This window comes from Rattus rattus, chromosome 2, assembly GCF_011064425.1.
Source record: "Rattus rattus isolate New Zealand chromosome 2, Rrattus_CSIRO_v1, whole genome shotgun sequence".
Classification (NCBI taxonomy): domain Eukaryota; kingdom Metazoa; phylum Chordata; class Mammalia; order Rodentia; family Muridae; genus Rattus; species Rattus rattus.
In genome coordinates this window covers 57,088,754-57,104,669 of record NC_046155.1, presented here as the reverse complement: position 1 = coordinate 57,104,669, position 15,916 = coordinate 57,088,754, and the positions used below count along the sequence as shown (strand labels likewise).

Below are 15,916 nucleotides of genomic sequence, written 5' to 3'. Positions count from 1 at the left end.
AGAGCTACTTTCAGTGCTGGGAGCTGGTACCATCTCCAAACAATACTTAGCATAGAGTCACATGAATATCCTCAGAGGACATTTATCATTCACATATTCCCAGTGAGTCCTGTTGCTTCTTGAAAATAAGGTTCCTGTGGGGCTGGAGGAATGGTTCAGCAGTTAAGAGCACTGTCTGTTCTTCCAGAGGTTTTGAGTTCAATTCCCAGCAACCACATGGTGGCTCACAACCATCTGTAATGGAATTCAATGTCCTCTTTCTAGCATGTACGCAGTATATGCAGATAGAGCACTCATACACATAAAAATAAATAAATTTTGAAAAAGAAAAAGAGGAGGCCCTTGAGCCAACCATTGGTGGCTCAAGTAAAAAAAAAAAAAAAAAAAAAAAAAAGACTCATCCTAGCTGCCTGAAAGCCAATATTCTGCTAGCAGCCTTCAGATGAAGAGGTAGAACTCTCAGCTCCTCCTGCACCATGCCTGCCTGAATGCTGCCATGTTCCCGCCTTGATGATAATGGACTGAACCTCTGAACCTGTAAGCCAGCCCCAATTAAATGTTGTCCTTTATAAGAGTTGCCTTGGTCATGGTGTCTGTTCACAGCAGTAAAACCCTAACTAAGGCAGAAGTCAATGCCCATCCTTCTGGTGGTGGTTTTTCACAGGTCCAACGATCTGTTCAAAGAGCTGGGCAAACACGTTGATTACTGATAAGCCGCCCCACCATCACCCGCTTGAGGGAAACCGAACAGACGCGAAGCTTACCTGTCTCTGGCTGAGTTGCCTTTTCCTTCTTAGCGCTACCGCCACTGGGGTGGGATCGCTTCCGGATCATTGACATGAGGGACCTTTGGGAAGAAAAAGATTCCAGAGAAATTAGTGGCTGCCTCGCTGTCCAACTGGCCAAATGGATTGGTCTAAGAGCTCAGTGAAAACCAATTCTCCTATACTTGCAGGAATTCTCAACTAGAATTAAAGCAGCTGCTTTCTGCTTTGGTCAATATTATGGTCTTCATCAGGTTACAGACAAGGAGAAATGTCTTATATTTCCTGTATAAAACTAATCTGATCACTAGAGGGATGGGACTGGCTGCCAACATCGGTGAACACAGTTTTATGGAAGGAAACGGATGAGGGAACTTTCATCATGTGTATATAAGATACAGAACTAGTTATCCAAGAAATACTGGTTCCCTATGAAGTACTTTCCAGACACAAGGAAGTATGAAAATTTAGTGTGGGTTTGAAACAAAAGAACAGTGTGGAGCAGGGATTAGGGCCCAGTGGTGGTTGCCCTAGCCTGTGGGCACCTACGTTCAACCCCAAGAGAACAGGGTATGCCATCAATAAACACAAAACAGGAATGTAGATTATCTATCTTGCACAGTGTAAGCCAGGCACTTGGGACAGAGCAGATCTCTACCGCTGTCTCTCCAGCCTGGGTTTTTAAAAGTACACATAAAACATAAACTGACAAACTGGACCGCATTAAAATTTAGAAGCCTGTGTGCCTTTAAAATGCATTATGAACGGTAAAAAGACAAATTAGCAAACAGATAAAGGGAATAAATCTTAACACAGAATACAGCCCAGTTTAAAAATGGATAAAAAAAAAAAACTAAAAAAATTATGAAAGTTGACGTTCAAGTTTCCAACAACACAGACAAGAGTGTTCGGTTTTCATCATTGCTAGGGGAACATGGTTTTAAAGACAGACATTATTCACTTATCACATCTGCAAAAAAAAAAAAAATTCTAGTGTGAAAACATTGAGAATGGGGGCCGAGAGATCCCCAGCTGAGGCAGGCACCTCAGTCATCAGCACCACCATGGGAAACTGTCTGGTATTGTCTCACAGAGCTAAGACATCTGTAGTCATGGCTACACTACTAACCACGTCACAGAGACACAAGTGTGTGTACCGGACATGTGTGCAAGAAGTCTCACACAGACCCTCTACAGTTTCCCTAGCCTGCAAAGAGAACAAGGCTTTGTCAGCATAGCACTGGGTAAATACATCTTGAGATGAGCAGAAGATGAACTGTATTCTGTTCTGACCACACAGTATAACACGGAGAACATTCCAGAAGAAAGTAGACTGAGAGGAAAAACAATGGATATGGAAAAAAGTCACTCATAGAAAGTTAAAAAGAAAAAAAAAGCCTTCTTGGTTTACAGTATGGACTCCCATCCCATACTATTTAAAAATTGAATGTAAGTCTATACATTTTTTGTATAGACTTTCTTCACAAAATGTTTACAAAGGGCCAGTGAGCTGGCTCGGTAGTTAAAAGCATTTGCCTCATAAACCCAATCCCTTGATACCAGAGCCCAAGGCAGAAGGGTAGAACCAATTCCCAATAGTTTCCCTCTGGCCTTTACACGTATACCATAACATGCATGTGCACACACATATGCACACACAATGAAAAAATAAAATTTTACAAGGAAATGTTTTAATTTTTTTCAATGTCGTTATTAATGCCCCGTGTGGTAAATTCTAACAAATAAGGCTCTAAACAAGCATGTAGGAAAGGGATGAGTGGACATGCAGGTGAAGCCCTGCTCAGTGAAAGCCCGGCTGAGAAGACAACCCCATCTGCTGTCTGTTTATAATGCTGGGCATCTAACTCGGACCTCACATGCCCAGGTTTATTCACACTCGGACACATCCTCAGCTCCCACTGTTCCTTATTCAATCTTTACTTTTTCTTTTTACTTCTGCAGATGGCCATATTAATTAATCTCCTTTTGAGTTGCCTGTCCTTAAAATTACCAAGCACCCTGGGCAACATCCTCACAGAGCACAGTTAAAAGTGTAACGGCCACTCACTCCCTCTTTGACAGTCTTGATACTACTTCAGAATGTCAGACCCATTTGTTTTATTTTTCTGTGGGCTCATGAAGATCCCAAATAGAACCATTTTTTTAATTAGACTTTTAATTTGTATAGAATTTTGACTTTAAAATATCACATTTTTATCTCTGGTGTTATAAGGAATAAAACAATGGTTTTTATCCCCACCCCCAAAAGGATTCGATGTCCATGTGTGAGCCCATGCCAGGGTAGACCGGGAGGTCTTTGCCTGCCAGAAGTGGTCTCAGTCTCACTTGATATCTGACTCTTTAACAACCTCGTATCTGGGTACACTGAGCGTTATTCTACACAGAGCTGACAAAACAGAGGGGTTTTTTTGATACATTTACATGTATAGAATAATACTATTGGCATACATTTGCATGTATGGAATAAGGACACATGTTCTTTATTGCCCATCAACCTATGTGGATGAGAAAAATGTCAGTGTACTGTTGAAGCCCAAGCTGGAGACCTGAGGCACTCAGAGGAGAATCAATGATATTGACCAGTGACGAGCAATCAAGAGAGAACTCATACTCAAAAGAAAATATACAGGATGGGAGCTACTCCTCAGGTAAAATGACTCACCCAACAATCCAAGCTTTCACCTACCCCCGATTAACCTAGTAGGCTGAGAGATGCATGGTGCTGTCCCAGATGTTGGCCTCATCCAATCACCGAAAGCCAGAGTTGAACAAAGATTGGCAGCTCTTGTCACCAATGAGATAGAATCCATTCTGCCTTCTAACAGGAACACTGTATTTTCCTGCTTTTGAACCTGGATCACTACAACACCGCCTCCTGGCTCTCAAGTCTGTCAACCTTCAGGGAAGTACTCTACCATGGGTTATCAGGCTTTGGACTCAGCCTTGAAGAACACCTAGCAGATGTCTTACGTACTCAGTTTGCCAATTGCCCTACAGGTCTTGGGACTTTTTAGCCCTCTATAATCACATGAATCTATTCCCTGTAATGAATCTATAGAATCACATGTCACCTCTCAGTCAACAAGAGGCCACATATATAATAGGGAAGAGAAGGTTGCCTAGTAAGTAGACGGCCATCTTTGTTTGTGCAAGTATGGTGTGCACATGATGAAACAGTCAACCCATTTCTTAGAAGTATCCCTATGTTTCATGTGCTTCTTTGTCTACATATATATCCTGGGGGGCTTGTTCATGCTGGAAGACCCTCTCCTGTCCTCCACCCCTCTGCCCATGAGACATGTTTGTCCAGGACCTATCCTACTGTTCTTCCTTTAAGGTATCTATCCTTTAGGTCAAAGGAGCTGGAGGAGACTAAGAGAAGCCAGAAAGCTACTGAGAAAGTGATGATCTGAGTCCCTTCCCCATCCCTACCATGGTCACTCTATCCATGATCTAAATCAGGATAAAAGAAATAAATGGCTCAAGAACAAAGTTGGAAACCATAGAGGGCTTCAGTACCCTTGAGAAATCAACATGTATGCAAAAAAAAATCTTTGACAAGAAAGCATTTTTCGCAGATTTTTTTTCTGAAAAGTTATAGCCCATACTATTTAAATTTATCTTAAAAGTTATTCCTAGTATTCAATGAAATTTTTCTTTTAAGGTTCTTACAAAAGAGTCAGTGGTTGAGGCACATATAGTCTTGATTCTTGTATTCACTTCTCGGTATAGCTGTAAAGAGTTCTGTAGAGGAAATTCTATTTTGATTACACTTTAAATTCTAGGGGCTCTCGGCATTTCTAAGGCTAAAAAATCAAAGGCCGACAGCAAGACTGTAATTGCTTTTTAATAGTTCTCCCTTCTCATAGAAGTGACCTTTCTTATCAGCTCAAAATTCTAGACCCAGAGAAAGATCAGAGTGACGCATTTCCCATTTTAAATGTCACCTTTGTAATATCTCCTACAGGTTTCGCTACCCAGGAGAGAGAGAATTTAAAATACCTGAAATTCTTTCAATTGACTCTTGGACTCGATCACTTGTAAAGATTATTTAACCTCAACTACTTCAATGGCTTAAAGTAGATTATGTCATACCCAACTCGGCAAGGCAAAGTAATGAGACTCGTTTTCAAAAGCAAAGTCCCATTTCCATGGTCGTGTGGGAGGAACACGCTACACGTTCTATTCAGCTGGATCAGCTAAGGTGCAAAGCGGGGATAAAGGGCTGCTCTGTGTGAAAGGATTAAACAAATCACACGAGTTAATGAAAGCTAAAACATCCAGCAGAAGTTTAAATGCCATTTGTTCAAGAATAAATTATCCGAAGGCAGCTAACTAACCTCATGAGGAGGTAGGCAGTCACCAGGACAAGTAGCCTGACTCCTCTAACTCTGGATGGTGGTGGGTAGTCTCTCTAGAATGTACGTCAGGAGGAGGTAATGATGAAAACCAGCCAGGTTTCAGGAAAAAGCGGATCCCTGCCTGAGTATAGGATTCCTTCGCCAAGATCTTAAACGCTAATTTTTCTTGTGCAAGGTTCTACTTTCAGAATTACTAAAAGGCTTAACTATCAAGAAGGAGATAAGAGATATTTAGGACTTTTAGATTAATCAGTAGTTGTAACAGTTGGTAAGTTTAAGTTTTAGCTCATGACCTTTAAAAGAAATGTATGAAGGCTAGAGTCTTCAGATTCAAATCATGACGGGGAAAGAGTGAAACAGTTTGGACACACTCGAAACTCCTCGGTCTCGCCGGTGAAGGAAATCCTACTGCTAGGGTTGGAATTTTAAAACTGGAAGTATCTGAGTTGAAAGATAAACATCTACTTCTTGGAGTTTGGAACACTGCCACCGAATCCAAGTCCCACAAGGGGATGTGTGGGTCCTGAGGATTTCTTTGAAAGGTGATTTTAAAACCCAAGGATATACAAGAAGCAGGAAAAACATTGGTCTTTAGGGAATAGTCCTTCCTGCTGTCTCCCTAACGATGAACGCAGGGCTGAGGATGTAACTGAGCTGGTGAACCACCTGCCCAGCAGACTTGAAGCCCTGGGTTTGATTCCCTACACTACAGAAGCTGGGACTGGAGGCACAGGTCTATAAGCCCCTGAACTAGGAGGCAGATGTAGGAGGATTGGATTCAAGGTCATCCTAGATCATTCTCAGCTATAGAGTGAGTTCGAGACCAGCCTGGGATACATGAGACTGTCTCAGTAAAGAAAAACAAAACAGACAATGGTGACTAGCGGGGTCAAGGACACGGAGTAACATCGGTATCTAGCAGGAAGGTCCTCAATGGTACTTACCGGATTGGATTGGGAGGCGGAGGGGGAAGAGGTGGAGGAGGAGGAGGCGGGGGAGGCACCGAATTCTCCGACTGATTCACTCGCTTCTGGAGTTCGTCCACTGTACAGGGAGCAAGCAAAGCATTCAGAGAGAGCTGAGATAAATAACTCCATACTCTTCACTACACACTGTTCATGACAATAACAGAAAAACCCAGCCTCTCTCAGATCTAAGATTGGAACGTACCTAGACGTTTCCAGAGGAAACTGCAGACTTGCAACTTTGTGTCATCTCCTCCTTCACTAACATCTCTAATATCTAAGCCTTCATCTGTTAAAGCAACTGCCAAGGAATGTGGCTAATGAGTGGAGAGTAACAGCAGACTAGGCTGAAGGAGTGTAGGTAACAACAGAGATCACTCCTCAAACACCAAGAAATTATTCAGGCTGGACTTTAAAAGTACACAGACCGAGGGCTACTAAGGTGACATTTGCAATGCAGTCTAGTAATTGCATTTTTCTCCCCTATACTTAATTTCCTTAGAAACCAGCAAACGCTGGTGTTTTAACTGGTTTCGAATTCCTGAATGCCTGTAACTTTCCGACTTTGGCTGTTTTGAAGAAATGTTATATATTCTTTCAAGCCACAAAAATATAGGCACCAACAATGTTAATGTTCAGTTCTTGAATTCCAGGGGCTCTATGTAAGTTTGTATCATAAGGCTAGAGGTATAGCTCCTTTCTAGAGCTCTTGCCTAGCAAGTACAAAGTGCTGGGTTTAATCTCTGGCTCCATATCACAAAAGGAAAGAAATATATATTACAGCCTAATAGGTGATGTGTACCACACACTGCCCTTCAATAGTCGTGTTTTCCCTGTCCATCCTTAAGCAGGCAGTATGGAGCTAGGGGTTACACTCTCCACAGCAAATGTGTGACTGTATGTGTGTGGGGGTGTGTGGGGGTGTGTGTGAATGCGTGTGAGTGTATGTGTGTGAATATGTGTGTGTATGTATGTGTGTGAGTGTGTATGTGTGTGAGTGTGTACGTGTGTGTGAGTGTGAATGAGTGTGTGTTATGGTGTGTGTATGTGAGTGTGTATGTGTGCGAGTGTGTGAATGTATGTGTATGAGTATGTGTGTAAGTATGTATGTGAGTGTGTAGTGTGTGTGTGAGAGTATGTCTATGTATGTGTATAAGTATATGTGTGTGAGTGTGAGTATGTGATTATGTGAGTGTGTGTGAGTGTATGTAAGTATGATTGTGTGTGAGTGTATATGTGTGTGTGAATGTGTGTATGTGTGTGTAAGCGTATGAATGAGTGTGTATGTGTGTGTGTGAGTGTGTATAGGTCAAAGTTCAACATCAGGATTATTTGACATGGGAAAACACATCCTGAATCTGGCCTACACCCTCTGGAGCCAGTCCCAGTGAAAGAACATGGAAGAAAGGAGCTGTTTTTTGCCTACTTGCCCTGCTTTCATAGGCAAGCTCATCTATCCGGATGCCGAGGCTCGCGGCACGGGTGTTATAAACTATTTCTTCAACTCCAGCCCCAGACTGCGAGTGCTGAGACATCCAGCCTCACGGACTGAACCACTAATTGATTCTTCACCGTTTCTGTAGAGAAACAGCCTTCGTTAGGTTATCTGGACCACAGCCTGTAATCCAGCCTGTAAACCCCCTAGTGAATCTCATGTACACGATCATTCTATCAGTTCTATTCCTTTGGAGAACCCAGACTCATACTCCCTCCCTCGAGATGGAAAAACATCCACGTGCCACCATACCCCGTAAGAAAGCACAGCCTCCTTTCTTCCGTGTTTCTTCTGTTTTCAGATTTTGTTTATTTGATGTTTATGAGTAGTTTTGCCTGCATCTATCCGTGTTCACTGCATGTATCCAGTGCCCTTGGAGGTCAGAAGAAGGTGTCAGGTCTCCTAGATGTTTGTGAGGCTATATGTGGATGGAATATTTGAACCAGTGTCCTCTGCAGGAGCAGCAAGTGCTCTTAACCCCTGAGCCATTGTTCTGGCCCCTTCTGGGTAGATCCCTGTGCCCCTGTTAGGTCTGGCTGCCAACAGAGAAGATTCTAAATTAGTTCAAATGCCACCTCCATTTACTGTAAAGATAGCTTTGCCTATAGGCTACTCTGAGACTTACTAAGGAGGATAGAAACTTTACTAATTTTGGGTTGATTTTTTTTTTAAAAAGTAAATTGTAATCACATTTTACTGTGAAAATTTAAAAAGCACCGAATGTTTCAAAAAAAAGGAAATAAAAAGCCTACATGGTTCTTCTGCATGGATTTCAAATTTCTATTATAAAATTAATGGAAAATATGTGAAGTGAATATTGAGGCTATTATAAAGAGAAATGTACCCGTCATAAATTACCCACCTTCTCACAGAGACTTATAACTGTGTAGTAATCCAACTCATACATTTTTGTGAGCCTTGTAGCACTGAAATGAATAAATCCCTTGATTTCAGAATCCCTGGTGTTTTAAAAGTTTTTCCATTTAATATATATATTGTTGCCTATTTCATTGTTAGGTGTGGCATAGAAAGTAATATTTCATATGTATAATTAAACCCCAAAGATGAAGGGGACACAAATACCAGAGATGAGGGTATTACTTTTAAAAAGAAAGAGAGGAGAGTTTAATTCTTTTGGGGAAAGCACTTAGAAACAAACAGAGCAAAGTAAGTGTTTGGTAAGCCTTCCTTTCTAAAGGCCCGGAGATGCTGACAGTTTGCACCTTCCGTGCCAATGGCACCACTGGGACTTGGTTTCTGCAGGAAGCTCACCACAAGGGCTCTATACACACACACACACACACACACACACACACACACACACACACACACACAGAGGGGGGGAAGAGGGAGAGAGAGAGAGAGAAGGAGAGGGAGAGGGGAGATGTTAAAATGTTGCAGTACTTGGGTATTTGTGACTCACGGTGCAAACAAGCATGAGGACTTGCACTCAACTCCCTAGAGCCCACGAAGAGAGCTGCATATGGTGGTATATGTTCTAATCCAAGTGCTGTGAAAGCGCAAACAGGTGTATCTATGGGGCTCCCTGGTCAGCAAGCCGAGCTTACTGGTGAGCTTGAGACACTAGTGAGTGCTATCTTACCTTAAAAAAAAAATAAAAGAACAACAACAACGACAACAAAAGAAAAACAAATGAAAACAAGATTTGGGCCCGGAGAGGGGGCTTGGCAGTGAAAAGCACTTGCTGTTCTTACAGAGGACCCAGGTTCAGTTCCCACCACACACATGGTAATTCAGAACTGCCAATAATTTCAGATCAGAGGATCTTCTGGCTTCCACGGGAACCAGGCAGGCACACACATGGTACATACCAGGCACACAGATGGTGCACAGACACACATACACATGAAATAAAAATGCATGTTTTCAAAAAGAAGAACCAAAGGGACAGTTCCTGACGCCCGTCTCTATCGTCCACATGCAGATGCATGCACACACATAGAGTAACACAAACAAACAAACAAACAAACAAACAAACAAACAGGGGTTATTTTCCCTACAGCGGTTAGAGCTGCAGACACACTCTCTGGTAGGCACAGCAAAGGACACAGGTGCTGCCTCAGGGCTTTCACCTGAATGCTTCAGGTTCCGGGCCTTCTCCTCCGAGCTCTGGTATTTCTGCTCCAGCTCTCTCTTGTCATCCTCCAGAAGCTCCAGCTGTTGTCTGAGGTTGTGGATCTCTTTGTGAAGTGCTTCATTCTCTAGCCGTTCCTCTAACTCTTTGACCTGGAAAATTTTACACAGCTTTAATAGGGCTGCCATGTTTCCCTTTGTCAATGGGAATGGGGAGGAGAATGAATATTCTCATTTGACACACACACACAGACAGACAGACACACAGACACACACACATATATACACACACATACACACACAGAACACAGACATACACACAGACATACACACACACACACACACACACACACACACACACACACACACACACATATATATATATATCAGGAAGATTCTAGTCTAGTCTACCTTAAAGTCACACAAATTCTGTGTCTAGATAACCCTGACACTTGCAAATCAGTATCTCACTTCCTATTATTTTTCCTGAGCAGTTATAGTAAAAATCTAAAAACACTGACTTTTTTATAAAAAAAAAACATGAATGAGAAAAGTAAAGTAGCATCTAATACTTATTTTAAAACAGTTGTGTTATTTCCATATTCTTTTCCAATGGAAATTTTTTGATAATGTTTTAGAAAGATCCCATGGAGAAGAAACAGGGCAAAAAGGAGAGACCTTTTGATCAGAAATGGCACTTGTTAAAACGATCTTTTTTATGTGTTTGCCTGCAATTATGTATGTGCACCATTTTCATGCAATTTCCTCAGAGGCTGGAAGAGGACATTGGGTTCCCTGGAACTGGAGCTACAGACTGTTGTAAGTTGTTGTGTGGGTGCTGGGAATCGAACCCAGGTCCTCTGGGTCAGCAGCGAATGTTCTTATCTGCTGAGGCATCTCTCTAGTCCCAGTATTTGTGACGCAGTGTTCAAATGCTTGCTTAGTACATCCAAGGCCCTGAATTTAATCCCTAACACAAAAACCAGCCAACCAGCAACATCAGTGAGTCTCAGGCAAAAGCAAAAACACCTCACTAAGACTTTTGAATACCTAAGAATTACCTATATATCTACCAACATTATCACTTTGCAGACTACGAGCCATAGGAAACCATGTAGTTCAATACACACTTAGGTGAGAAGATACATTACCAATTAAAAATGGTTAAAGAAGGACATGCATCCCATAACTCCACTGACACAGACCATATACTTGTCCTGAAACTATCTATTTACATAAAGTCTTAGATTCTCGGGTAATTTTAATTTTCATTTATTCTTTTTACATTTCAAAGAAAGTTTGTTTACTCTAAGGAAGGGATATTATTTGTATAAGTGCTGAACCTACGTGGGGATCTATGTTAAGGTGGGAGATATTCTGCACCACACACAGGAGAGAGTATGCAGGATGAATGATTAGGACAGAGTAACATCTGCAGAACTGGCAATGGCTACAGCTCCACCCACAATGACCTCCACTCCTTGGCCAGGCAGAAAACAACTCATGCCTAGAGTCCAGCTCAATTTAGTGAGCCCTGAGCATGTATTATCTACCAGCCAAGTTGACAACAAATATAATCTGTCTTCTTAGGACCAAAAGTTAGATTTTAACATAAGCTAGACACACGTGTGCACACGCACACATGTGCACAGACATGTACATGTGCACACATATGCACACACATGTACACATGAACATACATGTACATGTACACACATGCATGTACATGTACACACATGCACGTACATGTACATACATGCACACATCCTTTCTTTCTGGAAAGGTGATTCCTGCACATGGAAGCAGAAAAATACATTCTTCATCTTTCACCTTGGGGAGCAGAGCTTTCTAGAAATCTGCCAGCACTTCCCACTGAGGAAGCAGAAATCCAGCCTGACCTCACTGCTAGATGTGACAATACCTGGAGATGTGTCGGGACCTTTGCTCTGATGTAAAGGTCTATAAATATTGATGTCATCATTCTGAGGTGACTCCTATGAGTCTTTCTTCTACCTCTTCCCTTTCCTTTCCACTATTACAAGGGCACAGAGGAACCTGGGCTGTGTTGACTGGAAACTGAATAAAGAGCTAAGAAGCCCTACAGATATCTAGACAAGTCTGCATGGTCAGAAATTGTTACTAAGAAAGCAATGACTACTGACAGGTTTTTCTTTCCTTCCTTCTCAGAATAAGGCCCGTGTCCCTCCAACAAGCTCCGTGAGACCGTTACACTTTCCTATGTATGTTCAATCATCTCTGCAAACCATACATTTCCGAAGAGACTTTGAGGCTACCATTGTTGCCTTTGCTTCTTCAAACTCATTTTAAAGACTCCATGTCGGTGGTCTATAAACTTTAGCTGAGCAGGACATGAAATTTACTTGGTAGCTATTGTTTTCTCAAAGATGATTAGGACTTAGTAAGCCAGGCAAGGTTTGAAACTCTAGAAGACCACAGTGGCACCAATTATTTTAATGTGTGATTGTACAGATTGTACGCTCACTCACACGTTGTCTGCATGTGTGTGTGCGTGTGTGTGCATGTGAGTGTGTGTGGGGGTGTGTGTGATGTGGGTATGTGTGGTATGTGCATGCATGTGAGTGTGTGTACCTGTGTGTATATGTGTGTGCATGTATGGTGTGTACACACAATGTGTATATGCATGCATGTGTATGTAAATGTGTGTACATGTATGTGTGCGTGTGTGTTATGTACAGTGTGGTGTGGGCATGTGTGGTGTGTGCATGCATATGGGTGCGTGTGTCTGTGTGTACATGTGTGTGCATGTATGGTGTGTACATACAATGTGTGTATGCATGCATATGTATATAAATGTGTGTGTGTGTGTGTGTGTGTGTGTGTGTGTGTGTGTGTGTCTACAGCTGCAGAATAAAATCAGTTACCTTTTGCTGATGCTGGATCCTCTCTTCTTCAAGCTGCTGGATAAGTTTTGCGTTTTCATCTAAAGCTTTCAGAAGCTGCTGGTCAGGAAGGGAGCTCTGCAGCAGAAGGTGGCTTTGTCTCTTCAGCTTGTTTTGTTCAATGAACATCTGTGAAAGTCAATTACAAAAATGTAGACACCAATCCAGCCCATGCGGTTCCTCAGTGCAGCTTGAATGGCCGTGGGTGGGGCCCTTGAGGACACTGAAGGAAATGCCCAAGGTAGGAGCTCCTGGAGCAGCCATGATACAGTCCCCTGAGTTCACATGAACTTCAAGATCCAAGTTGTTACCCCAAGCAAGGTGTGGTACAACAATATAGTTCTATACCTCGATTTTAAATGCTCTTCTACTGGTTTAAAATACATTTGTACTAAAAGTGACATGTCTGTGCCAGCGATGCCCCGAGGGTTCTCTTTGTGCTTTACTTTCAACTGACTTCTCTCATATGTCTAGGAAACCTTCACCAATCACTGTGCAACATGGTTGATATCACTCTGTATCTGGTTAACACCTAAGTAGGTACCGTGACCATCACATTGTCCTGATAAAGGAGCCAAGGCTCTGAGAGGACAAAGATTCCCCCAAGGATGCTCGAGTATCAAGATCAGAGCTTAAGCTCATTGGCAAGCCAAACCCCTTGACCACCGGACTCACCCCCTCTGCTCTTTATTAGACTATTTTAGACCAGTTAGTTTTCTTCAGTGATGAAACAGTTCACAAGAGGAGGTCCAAGGAGAAGAGACAATATTAACATCTATTGAATGATTTATCAAGTTGCTTATGACTGGGACTCAGCTAATTCTCCCATGTTAACATGATTGATAACAGCATTATTTTCTATTTGCCTGTTACTTATTTTCTCCATCGCCACATCAAGTGGGATGGTGGACAACTCAAAGCACGAGCTATTTCACAGACTATAAGTCTTAGACCAGAAAAGCATTACACTGTCCGGATCTTACTGGCTTCTTATATTGACATTATAGCTTAACTGTATGTAAGGTGTGCACAGTAAGACAGCTTGCCATGGAGCACACACACAACTTCATCTGTTGTGTAACACAAATGCCAGCAAATGCAACTCTGGACAAAATAAAATTTCCACATGATAGCGATTTACACAGTCTGCAAGATTAGTCCCAGTCTGTCAAATTCACCACAGATTGTGTAATACAAACACATTCACGTTTTCTTCCCAATGTCTTCCCAGAAGGAGGAAAAAATGGCTAGAAGGGGGTTAGGGTTGGTGGCCAGTCAGTCCAGCCAATCAGTGAGTTCTGATTGAGAGACCCTCAAGAAACAAGGTGGAAACATACCCAGTGTTGACCTCTGACCTAGAAACATGTATGAGCTACACACAAATGTGCCCCCCATTTACACACACACACACACACACACACACACACACACACACACACACACACACACCACTGAGCTTTCATTCTTTTCTTGTACAGAGTCTGTGAAAAGTCCAGGATGCAGCCTCAGAGCTGTGCAAAATTAAGATACACAACAGCTCAAACAGGTAGAACACAGTTTTTAAAGATTTACTTTTATTACTTGTATGTACAGTGTGTGTGTGTGTGTGTGTGTGTGTGTGTCTATGTGTGTGTGTGTGTGTGTGTATGAGGGTATCTGCACAGGGCAAAAAAGGGTGACAAATTTCCTTGGGACTAAAGTCACACTGGTGGTTTTGAGACACCTGCCAAGCTATCTCTCCAGCCTTGTGAGACACAATTCTGCATTGTACATGGTATCCACACTCCTTCAGCATCACCTCCTCTTTGAAAGAGTTAAAGGCACAGAGACAGCCAAAGTGTCCTACATAGGAGGCTAAGACTCCAGCCAACAGGGTAATTAAAGATTGACACAGTGTCTTGACTATTTGAACAGGGTCTAGCTGAAATGAATTACTTTGGTTACATTGTTGCAATAATTTTGATACATTTCCCCCTCTGTTAGAACGTAGCTAGCCAGGCTCCCTCACTGGCATCTCAATACCTCAGGAGTCATCACAAATAGTGGCTGAGGCAGAGCTCCAGGTTCTTTTCTGCTGCATGTGTTCCTGGCAAAGTGGCTACAGCCACAGAGTTGGGAGCCCAGGCAGGGACACCCACTCCTCATCACCAACTCATGAGCCAGGACATGGCACCATCCTTACTGTGTGACTCTCCAGATTTGCTTTTCTTGGGAAAGAGGAACATTCTGGAAAACTTGCTCAACACCACTCGAGTAGATTCTTTGAAGGCAAACAAGAAAAAATACATCTAGAAAACCCTCCTAGTGTGAATTTCTTTCTCAAAACCCCTGTAGCACGCCCCAACCAGTAGCAACCTAGTTGGTAGAGCGCTTGCCTAGCATATGCACACTCCTGAGTTCAGTCCCTGGTACCACAAAAACTGGGAACAATGGCATGTGTCTGTAATCCCAGTACTCAGAGAGGCAGAGACTGGTAGATATGGAGGATTTCGAGGTTATCTTTAGCTACCTATCAAGTCTGATGACAGTCTAGGCTACATGGGACAAGAGAGAAAACAAAATCAAAAACTACCTTTCCCAAACTTTAAAGTGCAAATTGAGTCCTCTGCTAGAAGGTTCGGTCACCAAACACTAATGAGTTTGGTTTTGCTGTGGCAAGAACACCTCAATTAGAGTCAAAGAGTTGGTCTCTTACCAGAGGAAGAACACCACAGATCTTGGAATTTCTAAGAAATCTCTCATGTCTATTAGAAGAATAAGAGTGAGAACAAAAATCTTATGCTAATACAGAATTCACAGCAATACCCCAATGTTGTCCAAATTATTTAGGAAGATTTGTATTAAAACGTAAAATATGGTTGGCAAGATGTCTCGGTCAGTGAAGGTGAGGCTACATGACCCTGAAGACCTGAGTTCAAGCCCTAGAGCCCATGTGGGTAAAGGAAGAGGACATATACAACACACACAATCACATACACACACCATAGAGAACACACACAACACATACAATCAGATATACATACCACATACACACCATAGAGAACAAACACAACACACACAATCACATATACACACCATAGAAAACACACAGAGCACACACAATCACATACACATACCATAGAGAACACACACAACATACACAATCACTTATACACACATCATACATATACATACATCAGATATACATACCACATACACACCATAGAGAATACACACAACACACACAATCACAGAGAACACACGCAACAGACACAATCACATACACACACTATAGAGAACACATACTACATACACA

The 15,916-nt window shown here is 42.2% G+C and overlaps 1 protein-coding gene across 3 annotated transcripts in view; it reads right to left on the bottom strand.

Annotated features, from left to right (window-relative positions):
* The window catches only part of Shtn1 (shootin 1), a 104,330-nt gene that overhangs the window by 37,618 nt on the left and 50,796 nt on the right, over window positions 1-15,916 (bottom strand). For all 3 annotated transcript variants that reach the window (XM_032892230.1, XM_032892233.1, XM_032892234.1), the window contains exons 9-12: window positions 12,604-12,750; window positions 9,700-9,853; window positions 6,091-6,190; window positions 765-847 (exon numbers count right to left, since the gene is read on the bottom strand). In XM_032892230.1, the coding sequence (XP_032748121.1) occupies window positions 765-847; window positions 6,091-6,190; window positions 9,700-9,853; window positions 12,604-12,750 (484 nt within the window). The remainder of the gene's footprint in view (window positions 1-764; window positions 848-6,090; window positions 6,191-9,699; window positions 9,854-12,603; window positions 12,751-15,916) is intronic.